The 13581-nt window shown below is 47.9% G+C and overlaps 2 protein-coding genes across 12 annotated transcripts in view; one reads left to right on the top strand and one right to left on the bottom strand.

Moving 5' to 3' along the window:
* The first annotated feature begins 3735 nt into the window (after nt 1-3735).
* On the top strand, nt 3736-7204 carry myog (myogenin). The gene is made up of 3 exons (XM_071335475.1): nt 3736-4459; nt 5992-6091; nt 6182-7204. Exons 1-3 carry the CDS (start codon nt 3920-3922, stop codon nt 6304-6306), a joined length of 765 nt encoding a protein of 254 aa, XP_071191576.1. The 5' UTR covers nt 3736-3919; the 3' UTR covers nt 6307-7204.
* An 83-nt stretch (nt 7205-7287) lies between these two features.
* ppfia4 (PTPRF interacting protein alpha 4) overlaps nt 7288-13581 on the bottom strand; it is a 110694-nt gene continuing 104400 nt past the window's right edge. For 5 of the 11 annotated variants that reach the window (XM_071335467.1, XM_071335460.1, XM_071335461.1 and 2 more), the window contains 8 exons: nt 13106-13132; nt 12702-12877; nt 12411-12508; nt 11399-11574; nt 9864-9932; nt 9431-9617; nt 9098-9193; nt 7288-8916 (listed from right to left, as the gene is read on the bottom strand). In XM_071335467.1, the coding sequence (XP_071191568.1) occupies nt 9135-9193; nt 9431-9617; nt 9864-9932; nt 11399-11574; nt 12411-12508; nt 12702-12877; nt 13106-13132 (792 nt within the window). In that variant the 3' untranslated portion in view covers nt 7288-8916; nt 9098-9134. The remainder of the gene's footprint in view (nt 8917-9097; nt 9194-9430; nt 9618-9863; nt 9933-11398; nt 11575-12410; nt 12509-12701; nt 12878-13105; nt 13133-13581) is intronic. The other 6 variants (XM_071335471.1, XM_071335466.1, XM_071335469.1 and 3 more) reach the window with 3 other exon arrangements.

The raw sequence follows: 13581 nt of genomic DNA, 5'->3' as shown, positions 1-13581 counted from the left end.
GAGTGACTCTAACACACTGCTGCCCCCCTCTTACTGAGACCCACACAGGCATCTTTGTACTCCTTCCACCATCAGTGACCATCCATCACTGGCTAACCTGACAGCCCCCCCCCCACACACACACACAAGCCTGCACTCAACTGTAGTAAAATGACCCTCTACCCTGTCCCAGACCACTACCCAAACTAACCCTGTCCAAGACCACCACTACCCAACCTAGCCCTGTCCCAGATCACTACCCAACCTAGGCCTGTCCCAGACCACTACGCAACCTAGCCCTGCCCCAGACCATTACCCAACCTAGCCCTGTCCCAGACCACTACCCAACCTAGCCCTGCCCAAGACCACTACCCAACCTAGCCCTGACCCAGACCATTACCCAACCTAGCCCTTCCCCAGACCATTACCCAACCTAGCCCTGTTCCAGACCACTACCCAACCCAGCCCTGTCCCAGACCACTACCCAACCTAGCCCTGTCCCAGACCACTACCCAACATAGTCCTGTCCCAGACCATTACCCAACCCAGCCCTGTCCCAGACCATTACCCAACCTAGCCCTGCCCCAGACCATTACCCAACCTAGCCCTGCCCCATACCATTACCCAACCTAGCCCTGCCCCAGACCATTACCCAACCTAGCCCTGCCCCAGACCATTACCCAACCTAGCCCTGTCCCAGACCTCTAGCCAACCTAGCCCTGTCCCAGACCTCTAGCCAACCTAGCCCTGCCCCAGACCATTACCCAACCTAGCCCTGTCCCAGACCTCTAGCCAACCTAGCCCTGTCCCAGACCTCTAGCCAACCTAGCCCTGCCCCAGACCATTACCCAACATAGTCCTGTCCCAGACCATTACCCAACCCAGCCCTGTCCCAGACCATTACCCAACCTAGCCCTGTCCCATACCTCTAGCCAACCTAGCCCTGTCCCAGACCTCTAGCCAACCTAGCCCTGCCCCAGACCATTACCCAACCTAGCCCTGTCCCAGACCTCTAGCCAACCTAGCCCTGCCCCAGACCATTACCCAACCTAGCCCTGTCCCAGACCTCTAGCCAACCTAGCCCTGTCCCAGACCTCTAGCCAACCTAGCCCTGCCCCAGACCATTACCCAACATAGTCCTGTCCCAGACCATTACCCAACCTAGCCCTGCCCCAGACCATTACCCAACCTAGCCCTGTCCCAGACCTCTAGCCAACCTAGCCCTGTCCCAGACCTCTAGCCAACCTAGCCCTGCCCCAGACCATTACCCAACCTAGCCCTGTCCCAGACCTCTAGCCAACCTAGCCCTGTCCCAGACCTCTAGCCAACCTAGCCCTGCCCCAGACCATTACCCAACATAGTCCTGTCCCAGACCATTACCCAACCCAGCCCTGTCCCAGACCATTACCCAACCTAGCCCTGTCCCATACCTCTAGCCAACCTAGCCCTGTCCCAGACCTCTAGCCAACCTAGCCCTAGTGAACCCTACGCTGAACTATAGCACTACCGACCTTGACCACTACCCCAACACAACTCTGCCTCACCCAACAACACATTCTGCAGGCATCGGAACAAATTTTACAGCATGTCAGTGATCTATGAAAAAATTGGATAGGTGCCTAATTCCATGAGAGACAGACCACTACAGGGTCTTATAGACCTGTCTGGTGGTCAATGAGAGGGACAGACAGAGAAACAGACAGGGCTATGATAGGGACAGACAGGGCTATGAGAGGGACAGACAGAGAAACAGACAGGGCTATGAGAGAGACAGACAGGGCTATGATAGGGACAGACAGGGCTATGAGAGACAGACAGGGCTATGAGAGGGACAGACAGAGAAACAGACAGGGCTATGAGAGAGACAGACAGGGCTATGATAGGGACAGACAGGGCTATGAGAGAGACAGACAGAGAAACAGACAGGGCTATGAGAGAGACAGACAGGGATATGAGAGAGACAGACAGGGCTATGAGAGAGACAGACAGGGCTATGAGAGGGACAGACAGAGAAACAGACAGGGCTATGAGAGAGACAGACAGGGCTATGATAGGGACAGACAGGGCTATGAGAGACATACAGAGAAACAGACAGATCTATGAGAGAGACAGACAGGGATATGAGAGAGACAGACAGGGCTATGAGAGAGACAGACAGGGCTATGAGAGGGACAGACAGGGCTATGAGAGAGACAGACAGGGCTATGAGAGGGACAGACAGAGAAACAGACAGGGCTATGAGAGAGACAGACAGGGCTATGATAGGGACAGACAGGGCTATGAGAGAGACAGACAGAGAAACAGACAGGGCTATGAGAGAGAGAGACAGGGCTAGGAGAGAGACAGACAGAGAAACAGACAGGGCTATGAGAGAGACAGACAGTGATATGAGAGAGACAGACAGGGCTATGAGAGGGACAGACAGAGAAACAGAGAGGGCTATTAGAGAGACAGACAGGGCTATGAGAGAGACAGACAGGGCTATGATAGGGACAGACAGGGCTATGAGAGGGACAGACAGAGAAACAGACAGGGCTATGAGAGAGACAGACATGGCTATGATAGGGACGGACAGGGCTATGAGAGAGACAAACAGGGCTATGATAGGGACAGACAGGGCTATGAGAGAGACAGACAGGGTATAATAGGGACAGACAGGGCTATAGTATAGACAAACAAGGCTATGAGAGGAATAGACAGGACTGTGACAGAAAGGTTTAATGGCCACCTAAAAGTATTGGAAGTGTCCCCATGCCAGGTTGCCTGGACAACCACTGCAGTGTCAGGACCAGTAGATAAGCCTGTGTAGTTGATGGTGCATCCGAACGGAAGGAAGCCTGTCAGAATTAGCCTGTGAGCTATGAGGTGAGACGAGTATTGAGGGATTAGCGACAGGCAGCTAGGCTAACACTCTGTCCAGGGTCAGGACAACCAAGGCCATCACAAATATCTTACCTGATGTGACTCTCACTGTTAAGACACATACCAGGCAATGTACAGACTGTACAGACTGTACCAGACAGTGGAGAATAGGCCCACAGTCACTTAGGGGTGTCCAGTTATGTGTCTCCATCCATTCTCTTGGGCTTAAAGCCAAATAATAAGGACACTCTCTTGGATGTGGAAAACATGTGGAGATTTAACTCCATGTCCCCATGAACTTCATAGAGATAAAACATCAGTCAAACATATCCATACTGAAAATCTTCATACCTTATTTTCAGAATTAATCAAAATAACTTTCTTTCAATTAATAACTTCAACAAAAGCTGCTGTGATACTTTCTGTCATCAAGTATGGGGATTTGAGAGTGGAGGTGACAGCTGTGTGTAGACTGTATGGTAGGGGACTTCAGGTATGATGTCGTGGAGGGGGACATGAGGCAGGGATTAGCTCACTAAGGCAGCCATCTTTGATCCCATGGTCAGATCTGAGGTAATTAGACCAATTTCCATGGCAACCAGATCACATTCCATTATCTACTACGCCATTGGCCGACGCTCTACCTTGCACACATGCACACACACGCGAGTGAGCACATAGACATAGCTTCCTATGCACACATATACACACAAACACACACGTACATACACACATACACACGGTCCTGAAGCCCTGGAGAGCAGGGCCCAACAGAGATGTGAAGTTTAGATGTGCAGCAACAGCTAAACGCCGTGTCAGGTTTCTCTGGGCTCGTGCTAAATTTAACCCTCTGATCCTGCAGCAGTCAGAGGGTTTAAATGCCAACCTGCAGTTGCTGCTCCACACCAGTTGTTCTCCACACATCTTCCTCTCTCCACTAACCCAGGCCAGAAGTGGGAGAGGCTCACTCACACACTCCCTCCAACACACTCAGACCTAACACCCCTATAGAACACACAGTAGAGCCCAGAGGAACCAAACCAGAGTCTTAGTCCCCTAAACTTCAGCGTCGACCAGTATGGAGCTTTTCGAGACCAACCCCTACTTCTTCCCCGACCAACGCTTCTACGAAGGGGGGGACAACTTCTACCAGTCCCGGCTGCCGGGTGGGTATGACCAGGGGGGCTACCAGGAGCGCGGGGGTTCCATGATGGGGCTTTGTGGGGGTCTATCCGGGGGGGTTGGGGTAGGGTTGGGTGGAGGTATGGAGGACAAGGCAACCCCCTCTGGTCTCTCCCCCCACCCGGAGCCCCACTGCCCCGGCCAGTGCCTACCTTGGGCCTGCAAGCTGTGCAAACGCAAGACTGTGACCATGGACCGACGGAAAGCGGCCACAATGCGTGAGAAGAGGAGGCTGAAGAAGGTGAACGAGGCATTCGAAGCCCTGAAGAGGAGCACCCTGATGAACCCCAACCAGAGGCTGCCCAAGGTGGAGATCCTGAGGAGTGCCATCCAGTACATTGAGAGGCTGCAGGCACTTGTCTCCTCCCTCAACCAGCAGGAGAACGACCAGGGAACACAGGGCTTACACTACCGCACCGGACCTGCCCAACCCAGGGTGAGTAGGAGACAGGGATGGAGGGAGGAAGAGATGGACGAAGTGAGGGATGAAAGAACCACACCAACCTACAGTAGAGGACTGGGAGAAAGAGCAAGGTAGAAGGGAAGAGAGAGGGATGGAGGGAGGGAGGTTAACAGAGATAAATGAGGATGGGAGTGGTTGAGGTAGAAGAGAAAGAATATGAGGAAAAGGCTAAATGAGAGAAAAGATGTGAATAAAGTGAGAAAAGGAATGACACAGTAGAAGAGAGAGGCGTCAAAGAGGGAGAGGCAGACTGGAGAGGGATGAAGGGAATGAGGAGTGAAGAAAGAGGGACCAGAGAGACTTGGAAACAGATGCAAATGACATGGATGGGGATAATCGCCCCCAACATTTAGGAAATAATGTTATTTTAGTACATGTAGGCCTACAGGTATTAACAGTGCTTTAGGTAAGGCAGGTGTGGCGGTTGGGTGTGTTAGGTGTAAAGGCTTTTATATGTCTGTGTGTGCTAGTGTGAGTCTGGTAGGAGGGTAGGTCTATGTCTGTGTGTGCTAGTGTGAGTCTGGTAGGAGGGTAGGTCTATGTCTGTGTGTGCTAGTGTGAGTCTGGTAGGAGGGTAGGTCTATGTCTGTGTGTGCTAGTGTGAGTCTGGTAGGAGGGTAGGTCTATGTCTGTGTGTGCTAGTGTGAGTCTGGTAGGAGGGTAGGTCTATGTCTATGTGTGCTATCTGGTAGGAGGGTAGGTCTATGTCTGGTGAGTAAACTCTGATATATGGTGTTCGCCTCTCGTAGAATACAAGGTTTCAACAGAACAGTTCCAGAACAGAGCTCTTACATTCATTGACAGTTGTCATAGACAAGTACCGCGGACAGAGCCCTCATCAAACCATCCACTAACAACACAGACAGAACAGCACTTAGAGGTATATTGAAACATTTCACCCTGACGTGCGTGAATTCCCTTGGGAGTGCTGCTAACGCTATTGTTTTAAGAGACATGCTACATACATTATTTTTATCCCTCATAAGTACTTCAAACACAGCACTCACCTAATCTTGATTTAGTTTCATCTTAACCTACCAGCTTTCAGAAACAGTTGAAATGGATAATGTGTTATGACACAGTAGTACAATCAATTATTCATAAAGTAATTGATGAAGCTGTGTGTGTAGTGAGTGGAGTTGTGGGTAGCGTAGTGTGTTTGTTTCACTTGGTAGAGCATGGCGCTTGCAATGCCAGGGTTGTGGGTTCGATTCCCACGGGGGACCAGTACGAAAGAATATGAAAATGTATGCACTCACTACTGTAGCGTCTGCTAAATGACAATAAAAAAACACATTTGTTTGATGAATCATTGAAAAAGAGACAGGCAACACCAGACAAAGATTATCAATAGTAGTGTGTGTTTGTCGTTGTGAGTAGCGTAGTGTGTGTGTATATTTGTGAATGAGATAATGTGTGTGTCACTGGCATCGTCTGTGTGGGGTGGGGCGTGTCGTGTCATATAAAGCGGGGTGACTGACTGTGCCTTGTCTCCATGGTAACAGGTGTCGTCGTCGAGTGAGCAGGGATCAGGCAGCACCTGCTGTAGCAGCCCAGAGTGGAGCAACACCTCAGACCACTGTACCCAGAGCTACAGCAACGAGGGTAACACACACTGTATTACATTTCAGCAATGCACCCTGAACTTGTTGAAAATGTTAGCTATTTTGACGCTCTCTCTCTGTCTCTCTCTAGACCTCCTGAGTGCAGACTCTCCAGAGCAGACTAACCTGCGCTCTCTGACGTCCATCGTGGACAGCATCACAGCAGCAGAGGGGGCTCCGGTGGCCTACCCTGTACCTGTGGACATTCCCAAATAAACCCAGAGCAGCATCCATACATGTGTGCTGTTAACAGGTCCAATACATCACAAAACCATATTTTTTTTACTCCCTTCCATGAGGAGGTAGTCACTGATGTGATATAACTGGATAGGTGAAAGCTATGCAGGGAAACCTACTGTACATTCCACCTATCCAAGCATGTTAGATCAGTGACTACTTCAATGAAGGGAAGAAAGAAGGACAGGCCCTGTGTGTCCCAGCTAGGTACAAGCTAGCACTTGGACACCACACAGCACCATACACACCAACATAGGCCAGGAGGTTTTTCCTAGTCAGGTCATATGAGCAGGACTAACTCTTGGCCCTAACCTAAAGCCCTCACACCTCTTCAAGGCCCGAGGCCTTATTCCCTACCTAACAAACCCTGTGGTCCACGTCTCCCTACCAGTAGGTTACAGGTCAGATCCTAACCTGAGAACCCACCGACATCAATCTATGCATGTTTTAGGACAAAAATCCAGTTACCTGTGTGGATCTCAAGTTAGAACTGAGTGCCACTGGAAAGGAGCAATGAGAATTATGGTTTTCTGTCCTGACTTAATGCAGAAAAATATATGTTTCCTCCTTTTCTAAATCTTTCCCTGATCTATCTTGCATTCTGTTTGCGTGTGTTATGCTTAAAAACATGAGTTTATTATTTGTGGGGCCAATATGTACCATGGCAGGTTTGACCAATGCATCTGCTTAATTTAAACTGCTAATGAATGCTCGTGATGTAAATACGTTCCGTTTTCTACAGAGTGGTTTTGCTATTTTATTTTCTATTTTTTTGCTAACTTATTTTTGAGTTTTATAATAAAGATTGTTGTGTATTTGTAGATGTCCCAAGAAGTGATGTTTCTGTCTAAACTTGCATTAAAGACCATTTTCAGTACTTGGCCGCAGTTAACGTCTATACATGCACGCACATACTTGCATGTCAAACATCACCTCAAAATGAACACACAACATCAACACTTATCTTGAAAAAAAACAGCTTTACTTATGTCTATAGTGTCAGAATTACAATACACTTTTTTAAATAGCCAAATAATAACATCTTGATTTGTCAGCATCATTTCACACCTGGAATAAATACACACACAGTACTCATAGCTGCCACAGTAACACATTACACCTTTTAGACACCTTTAAAACATTGGCTGTAAAATAAAAAAGAAATACACCCATCCAACACTTCACTAGTTCACTGATAGAGCTCTCTCATTGGAGGAGAGGAGGTCATACACACAACACTTGCTAGTGCTCAGGCAGCATCATTGGCCACTTTCACATCCCCATGGCAACTGGACAGGAAGGGGGCGGCAGGGGAAAAGTCCATATATGGCATCATCACTGTCTCTGTCAGGTGTCCTGTTTGTGAGGATTTCGTTTGGCTGATGCCTAGCAGCAATTTACTGTTTGATTTGAAACGAAGTAGAGAAAAACAACACAATCCATCCATGGAGGTTAGTCTAGGGTTTGGCTTTCATAACATGCTGTTTCCCTTAAGTCTCAAATATTGGAGCCTATTGCTTTCATTTACACACACGCTCATCCTGTATCCTCTCATATCTACAGGATCACCTACTCTACTCATGATAGCTACATCAGTGTCAAATAGAGGAAGGAAACAAGTGGAGATAGGAAAGGTCAGGAGGAAAGGAGATGGGGAAGGAGGAAAGGAGATATGAAAAGAGAGAAGGAAAGTAGGGGATAAAAGGCAGGAAAGGTAACTGAACCGTTTAGGTCTGGACCCAAGAACCTGTGGCTGAGAATCATAGTAGTAGTATCACATAGAGTAACAGACCCCTGCTTAGTGAGTCCTTCATATAACTCCAGACACTGACAGCATATAAGACACACAGAGGTCCAACACACAAATAGAACAGTCACCACCGAATACAGGGCATTGGGTTTCATACAGCAATGATATTATAATATTCTCCATATATAATTCCAATATATATATTTATATATATTTATATAAAAAAACATATGTCATCCATTTTATTTACAGAGAGAGACAATAAATTATTAATACCTTGCATAACCGAGGGGACGACGTGTAGGTGGAAAACACCCAGGAGCTAGAGTAGAGTTAGACTAGAACCCACAAATTAGGAATTAGGTCTAGAACCCACAGATTCGGAATTAGGAGTAGAACCCAAAGAGTAGGAATTAGGACTAGAACTCACAGATTCGGAATTAGGACTAGAACCCACAGAGTAGGAATTAGGACTAGAACCCACAGAGTAGGAATTAGGACTAGAACCCACAGATAAAGAATTAGGACTAGAACCGACAGATTAGGAATTAGGACTATGCGGGAGCACGACACCACAACAACAAGGCTACTGGGGGTACTGGGTTTACTGGGAATAGAGACTGGGCCGAGTCTCCTTTACAGCAGCGAGTGTGGCCAATGAGCACGCTCAGAGTTCAAAGGTCAAAAAGTCAGAGGTCACCTCCGTATTGCACGTGTCCCACGGAGAAGGTGAGAGGTGACGCTGGATACAGGTCCCTTAACGTAAAGATCTCTCCCAAATTTGGCATGTCACTCTCGAAAGGCCGCAAGCATGTGTCCATACAGGTCATGGGAATAAACTGAAAGAGATACAAAGAAAGACAGAAGGAGAAAGCGAGGGAGAGAAAGAAAGAGGGAGAGAGAGGGTTGGTAACTGGGGTGGAACTAGCATGAGGTTTCCCTAATCCCTTTGTTAGCATTGCTCAGTCAGGAATAGGCTAATGGTCCTAGCCATTTGTTAGCATTGCTAGGATGTCTTACCTGTTAACGTTAGCTCCTGTTAGTAAGTGGAGTGGAGTTAGCATGAGTACGTCCGTACAGCAGAGGGGTCGAGTCTCTGGGGAGCCGGGGGAGGAGCTAGACAGTGTGTGGCAGAAGTGGGCGTGGCCGAGCGGGACAGAGAGGAGACAGCGTGCAGTGAGACACACGCATGAATGCCCTCACACACATCAAGCGTTAAGATGAAATCATTTTGTGGCTGTTATTGTTAGGGCTTGCATTATCAGTGAATCGCAAAACACACTCACATCACATCCACACGACTGCAATTCATTTAACTACAAACTCACAGTACCCCTTTCCAAACACACACACCTTCTGGTTGCAGCTGTTTCTTGGGCACCAGGGCCATGGACGGGGGCATGGACATGGAGGGCATGCGGAACCCAGCGGGCAGTGTTTCCATGGAGCCCGCCATCATGCCCATTCCCCCCCCCCCCTCCCGTGCTCGGAAACGCTTACGCCACGATGGAGAGCGGCGGAACGTCTTATCATCCCCACTCTACAGAGAGAGAGAGAGAGAGAGAGAGAGAGAGAGAGAGAGAGAGAGAGAGAGAGAGAGAGAGAGAGAGAGAGAGAGAGAGAGAGAGAGAGAGAGAGAGAGAGAGAGAGAGAGAGAGTAAGTAAGTAAGTAAACAAACAGCCATGTAAAACCAATCAAAATGGTTACAAAGAAACAGATTCCATATTTCACAGGAAGACGGCAAAACTGAAACACTTATGGGTCCATTATTTCCTTGTTACTCACCTCCTCCAGTCTGCGGTCAGTGCCCAGGGCCAGGACGTTGTTGAACTCTCTCTCCAGAACCTGCCGAGCCTGGCGCACACACACACAGCATATAGATATACAGCATTTATACAACGGGTGGGTCTAATCCTGAATGCTGATTGGTTAAAAGTGCATTCCATCCCGTCTATTCCACAAGTTACCACCGGCTAAATCTATGGTGTTAAAATGCCTATTTACTCTGTTCCATCTGACTGCGCAATCCACTGTCTCATCAGCCCAGCCAGGCATGTTATAAACTTGACCTCCCCTATAAAAAGCATTGAGACATTATCTCACATTTCTTTTAGACAACAGCTGAGATTTGTATAAACCTTAGTGTCTGTCTCTCCGACATTTGCAACATTGTTTCAATTTTCAAATTCAATCTCCAACTGTCCCATAGTAATGAACGTGTCGGGGTCAAGAGTCGGAACGAGAGAGAGAGGCAGGAAGCGTTTCTCAGCCAGTCGAAATCATGAATCAGCTGGCATAATTTTTATGGATATATATAAAGAAATGTCAATTGAAAAAAGGTCAAACGAAATTAAGTGTAGCTAGTTTGCAGTCTTCCCAGCTTCAATTTGAATTTATTGTGTTAGCTGTGTTGTTGGCTAGCTCCTCTGAACAACAGTGTCCTGACGAGGGAGCACATTTTCTATGCCAGGCGAAATCGTACCTCATTAGCTCATTGTTATGTATCCCAAAAAATGTCACTAGAAAACAGCTTAAACCAATGCAACTACTGTTGTTGATTTTTCTTCACTGTTTGGCGTGACTGTAAGTTAGCCGTAGTTGGCTAGCTAGCAAGCAAAGGGATAAGAATGTTTCCAGCCAGAATGGCAACCGAACCAATAGAACGAATGACCAGCCGGCTTGGGTAGCAACCCTAGATTTGTTTCGGGACTATATCTTGTGGAAGGATGAAATAATATGACAAAATTTATCAAAATTGTCTTACTCACACAAACACACACACACTTGGCCTCCGCTCCCTAATAGTCTACAGCTGCTCGCTCTGTGCTTCGCTCTCTCTCCCTTTCTGTACAGCTATGTTTTAATAAAGTTGCAAAACAATTGGCTTTTCTGCTGCTTCCCTCACTCAGATCGGACCGGTTGTCTGGTAGGTCCTTTCAGAATGGGTTTAAAAAATGTATTTATGCATATTCCGGGGCTTCTCGTGTCCATTTCCGAACAGGAGCCCCAATTCTCATCATCATTTGTCCTCATCATTCAGATTTTCACATTTAACCATGAAGTGTTTAGAGAGTAATTAGATGGACAATAGAGCACTGAGTACCAGGCCATTAGCGGGGGTCATTGGCATGTTTGGTAAACTACCCATCAGCGGCATTCATTTGAGCAGTTTTGAATGCTCAAATGAATGCCAACGGTCACAGGGAATTTGACTGGGTCATGACTCGTGACTGGTGTGGCGGTAACACGGTAACTGTGACAGCCCTAGTCATTCCTACACAACGCTAGTCCCTCGACCAAGGGTGTGTGTCTGTGTGTACCTGTGTGTTCTGCATGGGGATCTGCAGTATGAGAGCCAGGCTGCTGTAGTCGAAGGTCTCATCCAGAGCAATGAGAGCCCCGTGGACTCCACTCTCCATCAGGTTGGTATTGTAGTCCTTCAGACCTATACTCTGGACCCAGTGCACTACCTGCTCATTGGTCCACACTAACGCATCTACAGAGAGGGGGGAGGGGGTATGGAAAGAGGGGGGAGAGGAGAGAGACGGGAGAGGGATAGACAGAGAGAGACAGAAAGAGGTATATTACTATCACAGCATATAGACCAGTGCATCTAATAAACAGACAGAGAATATCATATCAGAAGTATTCACACTCCAATAGTGTACTCTCAATGGTATACTCCCTTTGTTCTGAATAAGCACAGCTGTCACCCAGCTTTTTCAGAGAGGAACAGGCGGTGTGTGTGTGAGGAGGGGGCTTCTGATGTGACAGGACAGCTGAGTCAAGTTCATATGCAGTGCTGAAGGTCATAAGGTAGCAAAGCTTTAGCTGGCTCTGTGTGTGTGTGTGTGTGTGTGTGTGTGTGTGTGTGTGTGTGTGTGTGTGTGTGTGTGTGTGTGTGTGTGTGTGTGTGTGTGTGTGTGTGTGTGTGTGTGTGTGTGTGTGTGTGTGTGTGTGTGTGTGTGTGTGTGTGTGTGCGTGCGTGCGTGCGTGCGTGCGTGCGTGCGTGCGTGCGTGCGTGCGTGCGTGCGTGCGTGCGTGCGTGTGTGGAGATAGCAGTAAAAGGCACAGCTGTCCATACATAGAGCTCCAACCCTCTTAAATCCCGCGTGGCTCAGTTGGTAGTGCATGGTGCTTGCAACTCCAGGGTTGTAGGTTTGATTCCCATGGGGGACCAGTATGAAAATGTATGTACTCACTAATGTAAGTCGCTCTGGATAAGAGTGTCTGCTAAATTAGTCAAATGTGCTGTGTCTACAGACAACTGAGACAGGATCTCACATGATGACATTTATAATGAGAGATCTGTCTATGAGTATGGATGTTTACCTTTCATGTCGTGCATGCTCTCCTCTCTACGACGATCCAGGTCTTTCCTGTCGTAATTGAGTCTCTTCAAGCACATAATCCCATACTGCAGACTGGCCCTGGTACACACAATATTATTTTTGTATTCCCACATTTTTATGAGTAAAATGTCATTGTTGACTGCACAAATTGAATACATATGTCATCACTTTTATGCCCATTTTCCTATATTGATATTGAAAGTGTAGCATGGCAGCTCCTGAGAACGGTTGCTGTTGCCGTGGTGGCTGGCTGGTTACCATGGTGACTGACCTGTGGAAGCTGTCGACCATCTTGAGGTGTGTGCGGAGGTCTTTCTTGGTGAGGTGGTCCAGCATGCGGGCATCCACAAGACACTCCATGAAGTAGGAGCGGTACTGAGGCAGACCCAGGCTGGGCAGCCACTCATTACCTATCCACTCATGGTTCATATCCCCGTATGCCAGAGTCTGTGTGTCAGGAGGGACACAGTTAGTGAGTATGCTTGGCTGAGATTAGATACAATTGAGAGGTTCATCTGTGTACGTGGATTAACCAAAAGGGTAGACGTGTGTGTATGTGTGTATGTGTGTGTGTGTGTGATCTGAGACTGTGCTCTCTGTGACATGGTGACAACCCCCCTGGCTCAGGTAATTGTTGTGATAACAACGACAGGTGTTAGTGGGAGGAGTTCTCACCTGAGCCCAGCTGCCCTCCTCATTCTCCTGAGTGATTGACAGCGTGGCAGAGACAGGACAGATTGGGTTAGACGCATGCACACAGTTAGCTAATGCTAATCACACACTGAGCTCTACAAAGCTCTCCCTCGCCCTCCATTTGGCAACTCTGACCATAACTCTATCCTCCTGATTCCTGCTAACAAGCTAAATTAAAGCAGGAAGCACCAGTGACTTGGTCTATAAAAAAGTGGTCAGATGAAGCAGATGCTAAACTACAGGACTGTTTTGCTAGCACAGACTGGAACATGTTTCCTGGATTCTTCTGATGGCATTGCGCAGTACATCACATCAGTCACTAGTTTTATCAATAAGTGCATCGAGGACGTTGTCCCCACAGTGACTGTACGTACATACCCCAACCAGAAGCCATAGATTACAGGCAACATCCGCACTGAGCTAAAAGGTAGAGATGCCGCTTTCAAGGAGCGGAACTC

Source organism: Salvelinus alpinus, chromosome 12 (genome assembly GCF_045679555.1).
Source record: "Salvelinus alpinus chromosome 12, SLU_Salpinus.1, whole genome shotgun sequence".
Taxonomy (NCBI): domain Eukaryota; kingdom Metazoa; phylum Chordata; class Actinopteri; order Salmoniformes; family Salmonidae; genus Salvelinus; species Salvelinus alpinus.
Note: the sequence above shows the minus strand (reverse complement) of the source record. Positions and strands in the feature narration are given on the sequence as shown.

Coding starts and splice junctions, on each gene's coding strand:
- myog (XM_071335475.1), top strand. CDS start 3,920: ATGGAGCTTTTCGAGACCAACCCCTACTTCTTCCCCGACCAACGCTTC. Junction 4,460..5,991: donor CCGGACCTGCCCAACCCAGG/GTGAGTAGGAGA, acceptor CCATGGTAACAG/GTGTCGTCGTCGAGTGAGCA. Junction 6,092..6,181: donor CCAGAGCTACAGCAACGAGG/GTAACACACACT, acceptor GTCTCTCTCTAG/ACCTCCTGAGTGCAGACTCT.